The 19252-nt window shown below is 41.5% G+C and overlaps 1 protein-coding gene across 5 annotated transcripts in view; it reads right to left on the bottom strand.

Annotated features, from left to right (window-relative positions):
* Positions 1 to 1082: 1082 nt before the first annotated feature.
* Positions 1083 to 19252, bottom strand: part of matn4 (matrilin 4) — a 32081-nt gene continuing 13911 nt past the window's right edge. For 2 of the 5 annotated variants that reach the window (XM_034869975.1, XM_034869976.1), the window contains exons 2-17: positions 17170 to 17293; positions 14515 to 14690; positions 14268 to 14426; positions 13552 to 13783; positions 11297 to 11419; positions 10436 to 10558; positions 8576 to 8698; positions 7461 to 7583; positions 6866 to 6988; positions 6308 to 6430; positions 5011 to 5108; positions 4632 to 4763; positions 3984 to 4167; positions 3738 to 3890; positions 2721 to 2825; positions 1083 to 1637 (exon numbers count right to left, since the gene is read on the bottom strand). In XM_034869975.1, the coding sequence (XP_034725866.1) occupies positions 1579 to 1637; positions 2721 to 2825; positions 3738 to 3890; positions 3984 to 4167; positions 4632 to 4763; positions 5011 to 5108; positions 6308 to 6430; positions 6866 to 6988; positions 7461 to 7583; positions 8576 to 8698; positions 10436 to 10558; positions 11297 to 11419; positions 13552 to 13783; positions 14268 to 14426; positions 14515 to 14690; positions 17170 to 17242 (2109 nt within the window). In that variant the 5' untranslated portion in view covers positions 17243 to 17293 and the 3' untranslated portion in view covers positions 1083 to 1578. The remainder of the gene's footprint in view (positions 1638 to 2720; positions 2826 to 3737; positions 3891 to 3983; positions 4168 to 4631; positions 4764 to 5010; positions 5109 to 6307; positions 6431 to 6865; positions 6989 to 7460; positions 7584 to 8575; positions 8699 to 10435; positions 10559 to 11296; positions 11420 to 13551; positions 13784 to 14267; positions 14427 to 14514; positions 14691 to 17169; positions 17294 to 19252) is intronic. The other 3 variants (XM_034869977.1, XM_034869979.1, XM_034869980.1) reach the window with 3 other exon arrangements.

Raw genomic sequence — 19252 nt, 5'->3', positions numbered from 1 at the left:
GGCAAAGACAGACTAAATAATGTAATGTGAACCACTTTTTTGTCTATTATTGATAACCAGACTTAGGGCGCCGTACGACAACATCTAGAAAGTGCACATTAGAGAACAAATTTGATCAACAAACGTGAGACCATATTTATGTTGAGTAAAATACTGGTTCCTGTCATATCTGGTTCATCACATTCTCTCTGTCATCAGACCACAGCTTTAGTGAACACTCGTACTTCTAACTTCTTATCTTCCCTTTTTGTTTTAAATCTAAACCACTTTCCTCTTCATCGGTCCTCAGACCTGGGATCAAAACTAGTTTAGGTTTCAGAACTAGTTTATACGGGGAAACAAGTAATGATTTTGCATGAACATGACCTGAGCCAGTTTAATATTGGGAGTGGTAACAACACTTCATTTTATAAAATCTCTTTTCTCTAAATTGCTCTTCTGCTGCCGTAGAAAAGCAAACAAACCATCTGCTATAAATACATCACATTTAACAAACCGTACAAAACAGATCAAGTATAAACGGCAGTAACCGAGTAAAGATGTGTGGCGATGAATGAATACTGAGTGTGATGAAAACTTATCTACAGTAGATTGATTACATCTAGTTTACAAAGATAGCCAACATGCCTGCAATCTCCTTTGTCTCAAAATTAAAGGGTAAATTTGGTATTTTTCAACCTGGACCCTATTTATATGTTTTTGTGTCTAAGTAACCGCTGGGATAAACAACAATCTATATCAGCGTGAAACGCACTTCATTCAAAGTCGACAGAAACAAAATAAAACCATCAAAAGCCGTCTTGCTTCTTGTTCTTTCTGCTGTTGCAAGAGTCCCCAATCTGGTAGGTAAATAGGTAAATTAATTTACCTATTTACATGTATAAAGGCTGTATACAGGCTCAAAGGAAATGAAGTCTGGTGAGTTTGGCAATAGCGATTTACAGGATGTTTCTGCTTAATCAAAAAGGATCTTATTCTTTAACAAAAGGTCCATCTCTGTAGGTTTCCTCTCAATAATGCTGCCAGACACTCAGAATAGTAATCTGAGCAAAAACTGAACTTTTAGTGAATTGAAGTTGCCGTTTACTCCGTTCTTGCTCAATTCTGGACCAATTTCAAAGATTTTGTTCACATCAGTCACTTAGACAGCAATGCATGGGAAAATGTCCATGATCCATGTTGGAAAATAACAAAATTACTCTGTAACAGATGTCCTGGGGAAACATGGAAATCTGTCTTATGAAGGCATTTGTTTACAGCTGTTTTGCCCAGTGATGGGTGGGAAAGTGTATGTAGTGTTTGTTGTATTTTTAGTTCTTCTAAACAAAGTGTACAAATTAGGTAATTTACATTGATACCAGAAATATGATTCTATATCACAAGCTTTCAGATAAATGTCATCCTCTTAAAGGTGAAGAGCAACAAGCCGACTGAAGGCCACAAAGGCTTTGTGAAAAGACACTTTGGTTTTGTCCATTGATTGAAATGGTTTCTGATGTGCCCTCCTCTTCCTCACTCTGTTATTCTTTCTTTTTCCTTGTGGCGTCCCGTTCGCTCACTGTGATGAAGATCACTTCCTCACTTCCTGGAGAGAAGCTGGTTCTCCAGCTGCTCCAGACGAGCAGTCATCCCAGATAGTAGGCAGCTGATTAAGGAATAATAATGACATGCACGTGTTAAACGGTGTACCTTGCACGGCAGCTGGATTCTCGTGATATCACAAGACCATGCGAGATTTACAGAGGAAGAAGATACTTCCGGCTTTCATGACACATCATACTTGGTAGTACATACATTCATTGTTGTTCTTTGACAGTTAAACCAGAGTAAAATATCAGTGGCCCTATTCTTTAAATGTTCCCAGGTTTGTTTGTTACATGGACGGAGGGGTTGAGGCATAGTGTATAAGTGAAGCTAAAACACCTGGATCATCATGGTGGCTGGCTGCAGTATAGGCCATAAGCCCCGCCCCCCTCCATGTTAGCAGGTGGGACATGGTATAAACAAAAAAATCAGTACACGTCAAATTAATTTTATCTAAGATGGTTTCCATCATTTTAGATAATTCTGATCATGCGGTTTGTTCATGTGTCTAGTTTTCTGACCAGTTTGGTTTTTATTAGTTACTTAATGCTGTTGAAACGGGCTGAAACGTCATGATTGACAGCTGTGGATGAGTTGCATCTGGTCGGGCAGGTGTATAGGCGGGACTTTTATACCGCGTCTTCACTGCCTAATCACTACTGCGCAGACCCTGGCTCTAAAATTACAAGATGGCAGCGCCCGTATCTGGGAGGTTTCGGCTTTCCTTTTGTACAGTAGGAGAACGTGAAGACACTTCGTCCATCTTTTTATACAGTATATAGGCGAGACATGGAACAGTTGTGGGAAGAATTTGGGACGGATATAAGGTGTAGGATTCCCAATGGACGTCAAATCAGTCAAAATAAAAATTTAACTTAAGCCCTAGTTCCACATCTGTAATATCATTCACCTTGGCATTAAAATCCCATTTTTTTATATTACCACTGTATCAAATGTTGCACAGAGAAATGTATTTCCTGTCTTAGTCATTGGTAACGTTATCTTTGAACTGCCACCAGTTTCTTACCACCAATCCAAATTAGAAACTTGCCTGTCACTGAGGCTTTTGAAGAATATTAAATTAGTTGTGTTTCAGTTCCCTGGTGCTCGTACAAAGACGTGTTCTTAAAGGATATGTTTCTGTGTGAGCTGCTCCAGACTGCTCATGGTGGCCTGCTGGAACTCCACCAAACTCTCACAGGCACACGGGTCCTTCACCTCGATCTCCCCCTGACTCTCCTCTGCAAAGACGCAAAGAAAAATGGTTACAGACAGACAAATTCACTCTTAGGTCACTTTCACACTAGTAGTTTGGGAGACTTTGTATTGTTGTACGTTGTGTCTGTATGTGCCTGATTACAAACGAAGTTCCCTCACGTTAAAAATAATGTTCTTTTGATTTAATTTGATATGATTTGATTGGGTCTCCCCGGGATGAACAATCTTGCAACTTCATACCCAAATTGCATTAGTATTTAGCATGTATTGGATCCCTGGTATGATTAATACGGACTATGTATTGTTGTACGTTGTGTCTGTATGTGTCACTTTCACAAAATAAATAATTTCACACAATTTAAAATATATATAAAATAAAATGCATTTCTGCAGTTTAAACTGCACTTAAGCAGTTTGTGAATTATTTAGCTTTAATGTCCATTTGGTCCATTTTACAATGTTCACAAATAAAACAATTAGTTAAAACTCCAAAAAAGCTATTTTACTATTTTTCCTGTGTTGAACTTTGTTCTTTAGGTATTTATCTTTCATATTTGAGTGTTTTTTTTTATTCCAGCTGTCATCATGTACTTCTGTCAGCAGAGGGAGCCAAAGAACATCCTTACAGTGACTTGTCAGCTGACACTGGGACTGCTTTTACATGTGAAGCTTATCTCTTGACTGTAACTTTATATTGAACATATTATTACATATTTTTTAAGATACAAGATATTTTTGGGGCTACTTTAAGCCTTTATTATTTATTATATCATGTATAGTTTTTTAGTTTGCATAACTGCAGTGTGGAAGCATAACTTACCAAGTCAAATGTATATAACGTAACAGAAACATGAACCTTGGTTTGGACCTCGGTTCAGACTTTAAGGTGTGAAACCTATGTATTGTACCCGGCGTTCAGATCCTGAGTCTTGTACCTGGGCAGACGTTGAGTTTGAGGTTCTCGGCGATGGTGTTGATGGCGGTGAAGTCGGTGGTGTAATAGAAATGTTTCTCCTGAGGCTCAGATGCAATCTCACGAAGCTCATCTTCCACGGCTTTTCCCACGCCCACCGCGTACATGGTGATACCTGTGTACAGATCTCATTAGCATTCTGGTGCAGGGACTAGAATAAGAGAATTACTGTAGATGTGGTTCGACCCTCGCGGCAGTTGATGCTTACCGGCTTCTTTGGCCTTCTTGGCGTACTCTGTGATGTCGTCCTGCGAGCGTCCATCTGTGAAGACGAGTCCGATTCGGGGGATGTTGCGGCTGGAAGGACGAGCGCCCTCTGCCTCTGAGAAGCTGTTCTCCAGCATGTGTTTCAGGGCCAGACCTGTCATAGTGCCTTTCTCCATGTAGTCAACCTAGACGAGGACAGTAACAGTTCAAGTCCCAAGTGTTGAAATCAAAATAGACTGAGAAACTGTTCTTGTTGGACAGCCATGAAATAACAGTGTGTGTATGAATGATGCATATTGTTATTAAGCAATATTACGCTTTGATTCCCTTCACTTTGATGCAGCTAGACCTTGTGCAAAGGTCTGTAAGCATTACTGTTGTGCCAAAAATGATGTTAAATCAAACCCTCTTGGGTAATATTCCAATTAAACAATGCAGATATCTATATTTGCAGATATCTTAGTTATAACAAGATCGAGCAACTTGTTACAAAATGAATGTAGGCCTGCTTCGGTTCCAACTTTAAATCTATTTAATGAAGCTGATTCGTCGGCTTCATTTCGGGAATACTTGATAGCCCATAATTGATGCACAGGGTATTTAAACATGAAATTGAAGATAATTTGTTGTTTGAAACAGACGACTTTACCTTCATGACTGCAGCTTTGATCTCGTCAGCGGTGTGGTACATGTTAAGGGGGAACTCCGTCCGGACCCGGCTGGAGTACTGAACCAGACCGACCCTGGTGCCATGAGCAGACACGTCCAGAGAGTCCACAACCTGAAGGGGGTGACACAAGAGACAGGTACTCTATTAGTGAGCTTCTATTGTTAAGTTAGTGTTTGTTATTGGGCTTTTTGTTGTGAATAAAGAGCTAACTGTGTTTTTATTCCAAAAAGCAGCCAAGAGCGTCTTTTCTTCCTATAAAGGATATCGGATTTTGAAATAACCAAACTTTTGTATCGGCTTCAAAAATCCTTAATCGGTCGGGCTCCATTGTTCATAAAGTATGTAAAACATTCCTCACCTGGTTAACAAACTTTTTGACCAGTTCAAAGTTTTGGGGGCGGACACTCTTGGAGCCGTCAATCAGGAGCACCAGGTCGATGTTGGCCGACTTGCAGGCTGAAGGAGAGAGACATGAGAAGGAATACTAACAACATACATAGTCCTGATGATTGTTCTTGAGAATTCACAGGTGTTATTTGATTTTTACAGCTCGATTTATTTTAATAGATGGACTGATGAATCTAAACGACATTAGCTTATCACGGATAAGTCGGCCGATTTCATAACACCAGACTGTGGCAAAGACGTATTATATAAGTAAAAGTAGTCTATACCGACAACGTTGCACTTCCTGTGCTGCTGGAAAGTCTGTTACCTGCTGCTTTCTGGTGGATTTCTGAGGACTCTGGTTCCCTGGTCCTCAGATCTCTGCAGGGTAAAGCCAGACGAGCTACACTATGTGTCCAATCTGAGTTTTCTGTTGCATGACTAGAACTACTTTTTAATGTACACGTTCCACCAAAACAAGTTCCTTCCTGAGGCTGTTTTGCAGCAGCACCGTGGCTCTGTCCGACGTTTAGTGCCGCCCGAGACAATTGTGATTGGTTTAAAGAAATGCCAATTAACCAGAGCACATTTTTCACCCATCCTGGAATACTTTGGGGGTTTTGGCACCTTGCTCAAGAGCGTCTTGGCAGTGCCCAGGAGGTGAACTGGCATCTCTCCAGCTACCAGTCCATACTCCGGACTTCCGTCCATACCAGGACTTGAACCGAGACCCTCCCATCATTGTCTGGCCAGTTCCTCCCAGACATAACTGAGCTGCTTTTAACATCAGTATAGGATTTGTTTTTCCTTTTTCCACATGCATTTATTTCATCTTACGTCCTTTCTTACTCTAATGGCCTTGTTCAGACCAGAAAATAGTTTATAGATCTTGACATTTCCGGACGCACTTGAAGGCAGCTTCATTTCACGGTGAAAGACAAAAAGAGACTGAGGACTGAATAAACAATCAGCTGTTCCACGGTTCAGTGCTTGGGTTTGGTGTTTTAAAACTTTCTTATAAGCAGCCATAGAGGCAGTGATGTGTCCCGTTTCTTGCAGGGGACTCTCACACCACCTAAAACACACTGACACGTCTGATTGCGGATTACCTCATTGGGCACTACTGCAAGTTGCGTTTTATGAATCTGAGGGTAAATAGGTCTTTGTTGAAGAACACTGAACCTGTCCTGTTATGTCCAAACTGGGTTTGTGCCTCAGCGATAGATGATTTTCTGTAACACAGATCATTAATCAGAGAGTTGACTTACTGCCGCAGCTCTTGCCGTCCTCCTGCAACAGCTGTCCCTCCGGACAGATACAGTAGTACGATCCTGCAGTATTCACACACTGGTGCTCACAGCCGTGCTCCACTGTGTTACACATGTCCATGTCTGCAGACACAGAGACAATAAACACACGTTACATGTGGTGGAAACTGACTGCCAGGCGTTGGGGAGTAACCAAATAAATGGAACGGTAAAACTGCATCTGGTGTGCTAACATGCGCCACCTGGCGGTTGTTGGTACACACTGCAGCTACTGTAGCTGCTACTTGAAAAAATGATTCCCCCCCCTTCACTGCCAAAGCAATACCACGTCATTACAGCAGTTGTTACGTGAAAGGAAACCAGTAACTTCTATTGAGGTATAGATACATATACAGTGATGAATGTGCAGACTCATTTTAGTCAAACAACTGGCCCTTTTCAGCCTTTTTCTTAATATCTGAAAACAACTAAATGGAAGTGAATTTGAAGTCAGAGCAGTGACAACACACATTGGAGGAGCCGAGGTGAAACACACGACATAAAGAAAGATTTACTGACTTGTGCAGGTCTTCTTGTCTTTGTTGAGTTTGAATCCCTTGTAGCAGTCGCAGGTGAAGACGCCAGGAGCACTGATACAGATCTGTTCACAGTCATGCTTCCCCTCGGCACACAGGTCAATGGCTAAAGAAAACACACACACACACACACACACACACACACACACACACACACATCAAGTTATTTCTCATATTTCGTTTATGGTACAGTGGAACGTTTTTCTGTTTCTGAGTGCGTTTGGTCCTACTTTTGTCTCCTTTTAATCCAAAATGGTGTTTTCAAACTTCTTATGTACTCTGATCAATGGTCCAAAGACCCAAAATGACTTAATTTACATTGACATGAAACCAAAGCAGCAACAGTTCACAAAAAGAAGCCAGAGGCTCTATTTTGGATTTTTTTTTTTTTAAACTTGCCTTACTAATGGGTTAATAAAATGGAAAAAAAGATGTGGATGCACTCCTGCTGCAGGATACCGTAGAGGCACCAGGAGGCGTTTTCCTTTCATTGTTAGTGTGTGTTGTTGGTGTGTGTGTGTGTGTGTAATGCTGTGTGTGTGTGTGTGTGTGTATATTTGCGCGAGGGCCTGACTAACGTGTGCAGGTCTTCTTGTCTCCGTTGAGTGTGTAGCCTTCGTTGCAGTCGCAGGTGAAGACGCCGGGCGCGCTGATGCAGATTTGTTCACAGTCATGTTTCCCTTCAGCACACAGGTCAATGGCTAAATAACACACACACATTGAATTAAAGTGTGTGTGTTTTCTGGGCATTTATTTCCAGACATACCCTACATACTCTCACTTAAAATAGGCCGGTAATACCATATTCCAGTTAGGGGAGGGTTAAAGCTTCAGTAGGCAAAAAGCAAACCAGAATTTGAGGTAGAGAGAGACCTTCTCTTCCTGCAGGTCTCCCTCCACCCTCTCTGTCCAGACCCGACCATCAGACGAGCCCTGGCCCATACAGTAACCTGTATGAGTACTAATTGTTAATTTCTTCCTGATGCCGTTATATAGCAGCAATAATATGAGAAGTACCATCCCGTTTTCATTGGAAAGCCAACGTTAGATGACATTCTGTGAATCTAGGCTCTAGTTAGCTACATGAACTCGGTTAGCAGACAGCTTAACTGCCGGCTCGGCTCCTGCATTTACCTTTTCCTCTCACACTGCTTCCAGCGTCTCCTCGTTCAGATTGCAATAGCAGGCGACGCAGCTCGCTGTGAGAGGAAAACGTAAACGTGGTAGACGTGCTTGTGGTTTAGCCTTCCGCTAACCCCAGCTCACTTAGAACAAGCCAATAGTGATGCTAGGCTACAGGCCTCTTCATTTCAACTTTCACTGAAGGGACACACATGTGCATTTGCATTCGTAGGACAGTTAATAGGTATGCTCTCTCTGAAATAACCTGTGATTGGCCAAAGTCTTCCCTCGCAAGCTAGATTATCTAAAGCCTGCAAACTGAGCCGAGAGGAGCTGCAAACATTTGGTTTTCCCTTAGACCATTTGAGTTACAATGTTTGCGCTAAACAAACGCTAAAACCAAACTGCCATCCCCAGCTTTAAATGAGCCTACTTAAATCCTGCATGTGTGTAAGCGTCACCATCAGGAAGGTGTCATTAAATTAAAATCTGACCCTCCCCTCAATCATATCAGGCGGATAACATAGTTCTGTTTTTATTTCTGTCATTGTATCATGCATGCGCTACTTACCCTGGCATGTCTTGCCGTCGTCCAGCAGCCTGTATCCCTGGTTACAGCGGCAGCGATAGCCATTGAGCACACTCACACACTCATGATCACAACTGTGGTTCCCAAACGAACAGTAGTCGATCACTGAGGGGAGGAAAGCAGCGAGGCCATAAGCAGCAGAGCGACCAGCAGCAGCACGTGTGGGATTGCATCCATGTTCCCTTTGTCTCACAACAAATCTCGTCTTAAAGAATAACTTAATACATTTGTGTAGTAAGTGACTGATGGTGACGACAATCTTTGAAATTGGTGAAACAAGATGCAATGTAACATTAATGGAAAATTGCGCACCTTCACTGTACGTCCACTAAGTGCTTGTTGTGCCACTGACGGGCTCAGATTTATCTTCTAAGTGTTAACATTATTAAGGAAAGGATCCCTACAGACGTAGACCTTCTTTGTTAAAGATCATTTTTGTACAGTAAACAGCCTCGAATTCACCATAACCAAACCCACCATACTCTTTGTTTGATATATTGACATATAATCCATCATATCAGCTTAAAACACACTTTATTCAAAGTTGACAGAAACAAAATATAAATATTAAAAGCTGTCTTAGTTCGTCTTTCCACTGTTCGACCAGTCATCACTCTGGTTTGGTTAAAATAAACCTTTAATTCACCCAGGCCAACATCAAGTGCTTTCAGCTTTGAACTATCGGTAAATGATAACTACGGATGTTTCTTGTGAATTTAAAGGTACCACGGCATGAAAATGAGTAAGTTCCCCTCAACCCGCTTATGGTCCCCAGTGGCTAGAAATTGTGATTGGTGTTAAAGAAGCCGTGGGTATCCTGCTCTGTTAAAATAAACCCTTATTCACCCTCGTACATGTGGATATATGCTGTTCTATACAAACTAAAAGTATAGATTATTTAAATAGAGTCCGGTGGGTTTGTTGATACATTTCTGAGCTGTTCCTGGTTTACAGAAAGTTCTATCTCTGCAGTGATCCTTTTGCTGTAAGACACATAGAAGAATAATTTGAGCCTGTCAGCGGGAAAAGAAGAACTGTTAATGGACGAAATTGACAGATTTGCATTATATGATAACATTGCAGCCCAGTTCGCGGCTGCTGGTTCCAGCGTTCTCGCTCAATACTGAACCAATTTCAAAGACTTGTTTACATTAGTTACTTAGACAACAATGCATGATGGGAAAATAGCTCCAGGTTGGGAATAAACTCCACTTTAAACAAGCCAAGATCACAATATGTTAATATAAAAGACTTTGTTCCTTAAGTTGATATATGCTGTGAAATTAAAATGACAAATTCAATTTCCAAATGCAGTTAGGTTGTTTGGTAGTTGAGGCTTTAAGATTTAAGAACAAGAATTAGGCTAGTTTTTTTTTACATACATACATATATATATATATATATGAGTGTTTCTAAATAATGGTATTTTTGTAAAACAGGAGTATAAATGATTTACAGCAAAGGGAGCTCTTTTATTAAAGGTGCTCTAAGCGATGTTGCACGTTTTTTAGGCTACAACATCTCACTACACACTACCATCTGCTAGCTGCTTATCCCTGAACACACTGTAAAAAGTGTTTGTGTTGGAAAATACTTACGAACGTCAAAAAGACGTAACGTCTCCCATTATTGCTTAGAGCACCTTTAAGACAAACAGGAGGAATCAGATGCAAACCCACACTCAGCTTCATGAATCAGCAGCTTGTGAAGGTTGAAATCCATTTCAGCATGAACATGAATTCAAGCCTATCAGCTGTGTGTGTGTGTGTGTGTGTGTGTGTGTGTGTGTGTGTGTGTGTGTGTGTGTGTGTGTGTGTGTGTGTGTGTGTGTGAGTGACTAACTTGAGCAGGTCTTCTTGTTGTCATTCAGTTGGTATCCTTTGTTGCAGTCGCAGGTGAAAGACCCGGGCGAGCTGACGCAGATTTGTTCACAGTCGTGTTTCCCCTGAGCACAAAGATCTATGGCTGAAACACACAAAGACATTTATTGAGTTACTGTGTTCATTAAAATTACTTGTGAATTGATGAATAATTTCACGTTCTGCGTGCAAGTATCTGAACTCCAGTTACAAGCCCTTTCTCCACTGCCAGGATAAATTTATCTTTCATCATCCCCATGTTAAATAACATTTATACTGGTAACCGTGAAGAAACTCTATTCAATTTTAGTTGGTTCCTAGTGCCTCATTTAAACCTTTAGTCAAATTAATATTCTTTTAGATCAATATTTTTCCCCAATTGTGCACTTTCCACCTCGATGAAAAACGTCATCAGGTCAAGGAAAAGGAAAGGTGGGAGAACGTGATTATTTTTTATTTTATTGGACATCCATGGTACACCAGCTTGGAGTCGAAACTCAGTCAAATCTGAACTTACAGACATGATATGTTGCACACGTCTATAGATTCTCCTTATGGAACTTTTCAGTTCAATAAATAATCTATCTATCATAAAAAAATTTAATTCTTCTTTAGTATCAAAGTAATCCAGTGTATGTCTGTACATGTATGGGTACATAGCAAACAGGACCTGCTAATAGCTTATTCAGCATTCAAATATAGGTAAAAAATGTAGCTAAAGTTGTCGCAGTTGTCTCGAGTTCATCTGCCATGATGTCAGAGCAAATTCTGCCACTAAAGTAGAAACAACATGTTGCCTATGAATGTCTATTGTTCTTTATTTCTTGTGCGTGTCTGTTGTTACCTGCACATGTTTTGCCGTCTTGGTTCAGAGTGTATCCAGGCAGACAGAGGCAGTGGAAGGAGCCTGGGGAGCTCTCACAGATGTGCTCACAGCCGTGGTCCGACTCCAGACACAGATCCATGCCTACGGAGGACAGGATATCCACTTCAGCGTCCACACTGCGTATGATCTCAGGGTTAGGAAGTTGCTAGATTATATCCAGATTCTACAGATACATACATAACATTTTCTGCCTTAGGATAAAAATGTTTTGGTGATTTTACTGTAGGTAGGCTCAGTTTAAAACAAATAGCATATTGTACTTCTGAACTAATCAGGAATCGAACATCTGAATCAAATCTCATGACAAGTTGTTGGGTTGTTTATGTTGCCATGCAAACATTAAGTGCTTTTAGCCCTTAAACTCTTCATAAATTATAACTAATGATGTTTCTTCTGAATTTAAAGGTCCCATGTCGTGAAAATTTCCATTTTATGAGGTTTTTAAACTTTAAAATGAGTTCCCCCAGCCTGCCCATGGCCCCCCATTGGCTAGATATGGAGATGGGTGTAAACCGAGCCCTGGGTATCCATGTCTGCTATGAAGTAGTGTGGTTTCAGCCTTTTTACCGGATCAGACCAACATGCATATTATGAGTGATGTTGTGTTTGACCCCAACGAGCTGTAGGCTGACGCACTGGAAGAGGACACTGATGAAGACTACGTCCCAGGTCTTTAAATTGCATCCACGTTTCCTTCACTTGCTTCCATTCCTTGCGTATTCGTCGGTCCAACTGAGGAAACATAAGGAAGGCGCCAGGAACTCATTGGAAGAGAGGGGAAATGTGTTGTTGTACAAAGGGATGAGATGTCCTTTCCTCTGAAGCGTCACATTAGCAACGGCTCTCAGCTGCACGGCCTAAGGAAGGGCGGCTGTTAAATCCTCACTCGTAGCTCCTCAGATATCCCTCCTCCATCCTTGCTCCTTCATCAAAAAAGAGCTTTGAGACCGCCTTCATGAAGGAGAACCAGAACAATTTCTGTGTCAAGCGAGAAGATATCAAATAAGAGACCTGAGAAGCTGCCCTTGTTATTTTCCCCTCTCTCCTCGCATGATTTCCTCCCGTCCATCCCATGCTTCCTCGGTGGGACGGATTAAAGTGAGAGGAAGAGAAGCAAGTGGAAGAAAACATGGATGCAATTAAACAAACTGGGACAGACCCCATAGATACATAAAAAGAAGACTGAAGCTGTTCTTGTTTCCCCACACACAACTTTAAACTGAACAACTACTCAGAACAGGCCATTTCAAAGTGGCAAAGAGAAGCCCAGTAGCTGTAGTACATGTAGGGAAAAGTGACACACTCACCCAGGCAAGCTTAGGTCCCATTTTCAAGTCAAATGCAGCCTGCAGGAATAGGAACCTGCTAGACTAGCCTTTTGTATGTGGGTCCTTTAGAGCCTAGGTTAGCTTAGCAACCACAACAACCATAACAACTGTCTTAAACTTTATTTGTCTGTTTTTACTCTCCTTTTCCATCTCCCACTGAGGAAGGCCAGCAACAGTCTAGAATAATAGCAGCACGGGGAAATATCTTGCACTTAAGGGATTTTAGAGGCGGTTTTGAAAAAGTATTAGGTTCAATGGGCTTAGACGGGCTTGGGGTTTTGTTTCGATCCAGGCTAGACATTCACTGTGTGTGTAATTCAAAAAGCCACCAGCATTAAATTCAAATTCCAGCCTTGGCTCCAGTTTTGAACTTGTCTTGTGTTGAGATGACTTCAAATAAAAGTAATCCAGTAGTGGCATAAAGGTCTTTAGTTTCCCATTTTACAAAGACATGATGTCAAATACTTCAAGAAAAACTCCTTTCATAGGTCAGGTATTTCATTTGATTTATGAGCTGTATTCTTTATCTGTATTTTATGTGGTCCTGGGAGAGGATTTAAGTCTTCACATTCCAGTAAAATTGAGTTTTGTGCATTTTTTTGTTCATTTTCACATTTTGTATTCTCATAAAACTGCACTTTCCAACAAGATATCATGTAAATAAACGTTAAATTATACACTCAACCAAACCAAGTCAAAGGAAAGCTCAAGCCAAATGTGATTTGATCTTTTGTGAATGACATGTTTGTCTTAGGTGCCACTTCTATAGTTAACCAGACATATTTTAAAGTGCCTGCTGTGATATAAAAAAAGGTTTTGGTAAAATAAACAATTGTGTTCTTTGGGTTTTTACAGACAGTGAGGTTACATCCTGTCCGGTCTTACCACAGAGCTTGTCCTGGAATTGCAGTCCAAACTGGTGAATGAGGTCAAAGGACTCCACCAGGAAGACATGGTCCTCGTAGGGCGGGGACGCCATGGCCCTCAGTGACGCCATATCGGCTCTGGCCACCCCCACGGCGTAGATCTCGATGCCTTTCTCTCTGGCTTCGACTGCCACCTCCGCCACGCGATCCTGGGGACGCCCGTCCGTCACGATCACGGCCACGTTGGGGACCTGAGGGAGAGAGAAGCTCAGGATCAGCGCTCAGGTAACGTGTGGAGGAGGGTGGTGTAGAGTCAAGAAAGACTGACTCTTACCAAGTCAGTCCAAGTATAAAAGCACCAAGATCCTGCGTGAGGGGGGATGTTGGGGCGGTGGACGGGTCAAACAAACAGGACTTTCACCCAGGAGGCCGGGGTGCATTTCCCGTTTAAAAATATAAATAAACAGCAACTTTTTAACGCTATGAGCCTTCAAATTCAGCTCCACATGCATAACAGGAGGAGAAGTAATGTCTGATTTTAACCCAAACATAACTAACTGCAACGGTTACACAACAAGAACGCCGTATTTGTGAACTTGACAAAGTCTGATAGAAAGTAATTCAATCAAACCACTCGAACACACTAAATAAATGTAATGAATGAAAACGCTGGCAGTGATTATGAACTAAATACATTAAAAAACAAACAAATAACAGGTGTCTTCATTGCACTACCTGCGGCCTGTCTCCCTCCTCGGCGATGAAAGCTGAGTTCATGATGTATTTGATGGCTAATCCAGTCATGGTGCCCTGAGCGAGGGGGATGATCTCGTTGATGTTTTTCACCATGGCGTCCAGCTTGGCGTGGGTCTTCAGAGAGAACTCATTGCGGAGCTGAAGAAGAAGAAGAGCAGACAGGCAGCGGTTTGTATCCAAGTCCTACTCATCATCATGTTCCCCAAAGATCTGGATTCTGCGGTACCTGGCTGGAGTACTGGACCACGCCCACCCTGGTGGCGTTGAGCCCGATGTCCAGGGTGCTCAGGATGTCGATCATGAACTTCCTCATGGTCTCAAACTCGTGTGGTCTGACGCTGCGGGAGCTGTCGATGAGGAAGACCAGATCCACCGGACCAGACTTACATTTCTGCTCAGGACCTGAGAGGAGGGACAAAACCTTCAACACGGAGGAATGAAACTGGAAATCTGGGGCTGAAAATATAGATTTTTGTCTAGCTTTTTTATTAAAGAGGCGAGGAGGACTAAGGACATGATTATTTTACAATGGATCATTTTTATTTATTTATATGGACGGAGTCAGTTGGTGTCTGAGTAATAAGCTTTTTAGAAGCTTATTTGGGGTTACCCAATTCACGCGTCCTGCATATGATCAATGTACCTCCTGAAATCGTGTTTAAAGATACAATGATGACGTGTGAAAAATAAAGTAAACGAATGGAATGTGTCCATGAAAGTGTTGTTTACACGGAAGGAATGCACGCTATCAGTTACTCTTCACTGACCACTGACAGGTAACGAAACCTGTCTACACCTTCCTACAACTGCGATGGCTGCAGCTGATTGGACCAACACGTCACACGGGTCTGTTTGCTCCCAGGTTTCAAAACAGGCCATAATGGCGGCTCGTTGGAATATGATCTCGTATAGATCACCAAACAGTGTTTCTGAAAAAATGTTAAGCAAAATATAGGCCGCGCAGTTGCTGAATCTGTCTTCACTTCAGATCAATAATGGTCAGTTAAAAATATTTTGGTGAGTTTTTGAGAGGTGCCGAGTCGTCCGTGCCTCATTTTGCATAAAATTGGCTGGATTCAACTGAGGAGCGGGCGACTCGACTACCCGCTCCTCCAAAGTCCCACGACGCTGTCAGAATGCACTGCATGGCTGCTCCCATAGAAATGAATGGGAAGCAGGAAATGACAGTGGACACATACTATGAGGCGTAAGCTCCTCGGTACTAGCCGCATCACTGTTATAATGTCAATAATGTCACACCCTCTGGTGTAATATTGTTTAAAAGAAAAGGGTTAATAATCAACACATTCATCACACATTTTGTTATGATTCCTGCACCAAAGAGTTCTGCAACACACTGACAATAGTCATAACATATTCCAACGAGACAGACTTTGAGTAACTCATTGTGCTTGAGATGTAGCACTAATAACAGGTCATAAATAAAGGTCAAACTGAAGCTTTACAGAATAAGCCAATGGCAACTTGACAACTATTAAAACCTTTCAAAATATTAAAACGCAGTGGTTTAGCACGATGCATGAGATATTTAATTAGTTGTTCCCCTTGAAATGTCAAAAAATACACACATTTCTAAACTATGAATGACCTAACCTCCTCTGCCTCCTTCAGAAAACACTCAAAATAGTTGTCTTAATGTAAGTAATCATCTGGGGAACTTTCTTGATGACATCTATTAAATAATCATTATTCACCTGCAGTGTCTCGCCTGAACAACGCTAGACGTGGGAGAGGAATGTACATTTTTCAAATCCTCACAGGTTTGTGTGTGTTTTGGGGATAAAGCAGCTGTTCAGGTCTTTGGACTCTGGTATAACGTTCAGATAATTTACCACCTGAACTCACTGCTCCGCGACTTCAGACACCTGTTTTTGTCTTTAATTTTTAAGCGTAAATCATCTTGGTTTAAAAACACACAGGAGTCATAGATGAGGTGAGTCTGAGTTTGTGGTGTGTCTTTACGAGTTAGGAAGGAGTTGTTTGATTATCCAGGATTTCTTCTCAAAGGCTTCGACTGAACGTCGGAGCAGAGGCTCGGTGCCGGTAAAAGTAGACTTGTGGGATTGTTGTGGAATCTGTCTTTAGTTTCAAACAGATACGAGGCTGCTTTTTAACATCTTATAAATATGTTCACATCATTGTCTGGCCGTATAAATCAAGTCAACCTTCAGCTGCAGATGTAACGCAAACCACATCTGAGTCCAAAGCATTAGGTCATGATGCACATGAGACGACTCCTGTTCAGGAACCACGGAGGTCAAGTTTTAAGTTCAAGCTTTCAGTTATTTGTCATATGCAAATCAATACAAAGAAGTAGTTGTTGGCAGTCTTGGAAATCTTAGATCTACAGTATAATGAATTGATACTATTTCTTTTATTTGCCAAGTCCATAATTAGGATGGGTCCAGTTGTAATGCCAGTGTCTGCGTCAGGGCAATGGCAGGAAATACGAGGCTGTCCTTCCCTGAAAAACACCCGCATATGTTGTTTGTTCTAGCAGCAATTACTACTCATATTTATGTTTCTAGTGGCGGCACCAAAAGTGCATTGCAGGGTTTTTTATGACTGTATTGAAACTGATACTGTTGCAACTTTTAAGACCCCGTGGTATACCCTATTTTTTGGTTGTCTAGTATTTATTTATTAAAATGACAATAAATCAAGTAAATAATTGTACACAATCCTATAAAGAAGTAAAAACGGCAAAGTCTATGTGTTCTCACTCTGGTCTCACTTTAAAAGTGTAATCTATTGTATGCTAAAAACTTCCATTGTCCTCCATTTGGGAGGAAGATAATAAAAACAACTTTAAAAACCCAGTTTCTGTCTCTTTTTCCCCTCCCGGTATCAGCAGACTGACCTGCTTTGGGCCTGGCGGAGGCGAGGGCGGCCAGGGTCAGCAGACACAGAGCTCGGAGCTGTCTCATCTTCATCCTGATGATACCGGTCTAACAGCTGGACTCCGGAGCTGGAACTGGATCAAACTGAGGCGGTGAGATAGACGGGAAGAAGGGAAGCAGAGAGAAATGCAAAAGAGGTTATTTGTGGTAACGAGAGGACCTTTGTTCATAACTCCTGCTGTGTGTCCTTTGAAAAGGGACCAAATTGTTCAAAAGTGAAGTTTTATGCAACATTCAGGTGACAAATAACCATTGTTTTGTCTCGGTTTGGCTTGATCTCAAACAGATGCACGATCCTCTCCGCTAATTCTCATCTTCAACCCTGTGTTTTGGTGTTTAGAGGGAAAAACAATAACCAACTGTACGATGGATAAGCTGATAGTGGAACAGAAACCAAACCGCATATAAAAATGTTGTGTTCAGATCACGTCCATATTTAATGTCACCCTCTACTGTTCTCTTTTTTCCTAACTTATTCGCTGGGTGATACAGTTAACTGTAAGTGGGGGGAACAATAGTGAAACAGCGTTTGGAGAGGTGAAGACTGAGACCATCACTCCTGAGGCGGGACACCACAAAACTCAACCATTTTGTCCATGGCTCACAAACCAAATTATTTTAGTAAGTTAATTAGTTTATTTAAAGGGAGTCTGGTGGGTTTGTCCATAGCGATTTTGAGATGTTACTTGTTAAAAAAATGGATCTCACTCCTTATCCTTAGGGATCCTTTCCACAATGTTGTCAGACACTTAAAATAATAACAATCTGAGCCTGTCAGGGACAAAAACAGGACGTGAACTGCCCGTTAACTATACATTACAGCTTATGTCTTGCTTAATACTGGACTAGTACTGGACTAGACTACTATTTCAAAGGTTGTTGTTCCCATCAGTCACTTAGACACAAAACACATGGACAAAGAGAGTCCAGGTTAAAAAAACAAGTTACTGTTAAAGGGGCCAGTGTTTTACCAAACCTCTAACTGGTTTCTAATCTTAACAAATCATTTTGTGGCTTAAGTTAAGTCATGTGACCGGTCACTGTAATTTTGTAAGGTATCATAAGAATTGTTGTGGATGAGTTTTCTTACCATAACACACAAGTTTAAAGGAATGTATTGCACCAATTAGATCTTAAGTCTGTGTTAGGCATAAAAACAAATCACTTTTGTGGCCAATATAAGACAAGGAGTACATATTATCCGTTGGGGTTTCTACTCTGTAATCACTTGTTTTATGGGCATGCTGCAGAGGGACATTCCAATCCGTCCCCATCGTAAAACCCTCTGCTGCAAACACCTGGAGAAGGTGCACAGCAATTGCTGCTAATAGAGGGCTGTGGATAAACGCACACAGAGTCCCTAATCTGCCCGTGTGTCTGACAGTGTCCCTGCAGGCTATCAGGGGTAATGTAACGTCTGTGTTCATGTTCAGGGCACACAGTCAACTCAGACAGGCATCGTGAACGCCACCTCTCTTCCTCTGGTCCTCCGGGGGTTTATCTGTGCCTGAGTGGCAGCCAGAGCCTGTGGTCATCCCGGCTCAGGTCTGAGTAATGAGCATGCCTGCCAACATATGGCTGGGAAAAAGAGGGAAATGTTCTGGGGTATTCGGCTGAAAAGTCTACTCTCAACGTCCCCGCTCAACGTCCCCGCTCCCATATGTCCCTACACCACAAATGAATACAATAAATACAACTGTGTAAACTAAATGACTTTTAATGAGTCTTAATGTTTGCTATAATGAGTGTTTGCTACCTTAATTTTTGCGCAGGTGTGTGTGTGTGTACATTTAGACTAGACTTTGACTTTTCTTTATTAATCCTTTTGGGATGACTCCCGCTAGGAAATTGAAATTCTAGTATCCGTTTTTGCAAGAAATACAGTAAAAGACAGTATAGAGAAAACAAATAATTAGTAATTATTATAATAATAATAACAAAGAACATTCGGCTTTAAAAGTACATTAACCATAAATGTTATAGTCAAAATTGTCAGTGCAAGTCTGGGTGTGTATGTATGTTTTTTTTATATATGTATGCACA

This window comes from Etheostoma cragini, chromosome 4 (assembly GCF_013103735.1).
Source record: "Etheostoma cragini isolate CJK2018 chromosome 4, CSU_Ecrag_1.0, whole genome shotgun sequence".
Taxonomy (NCBI): domain Eukaryota; kingdom Metazoa; phylum Chordata; class Actinopteri; order Perciformes; family Percidae; genus Etheostoma; species Etheostoma cragini.
Note: the sequence above shows the minus strand (reverse complement) of the source record. Positions and strands in the feature narration are given on the sequence as shown.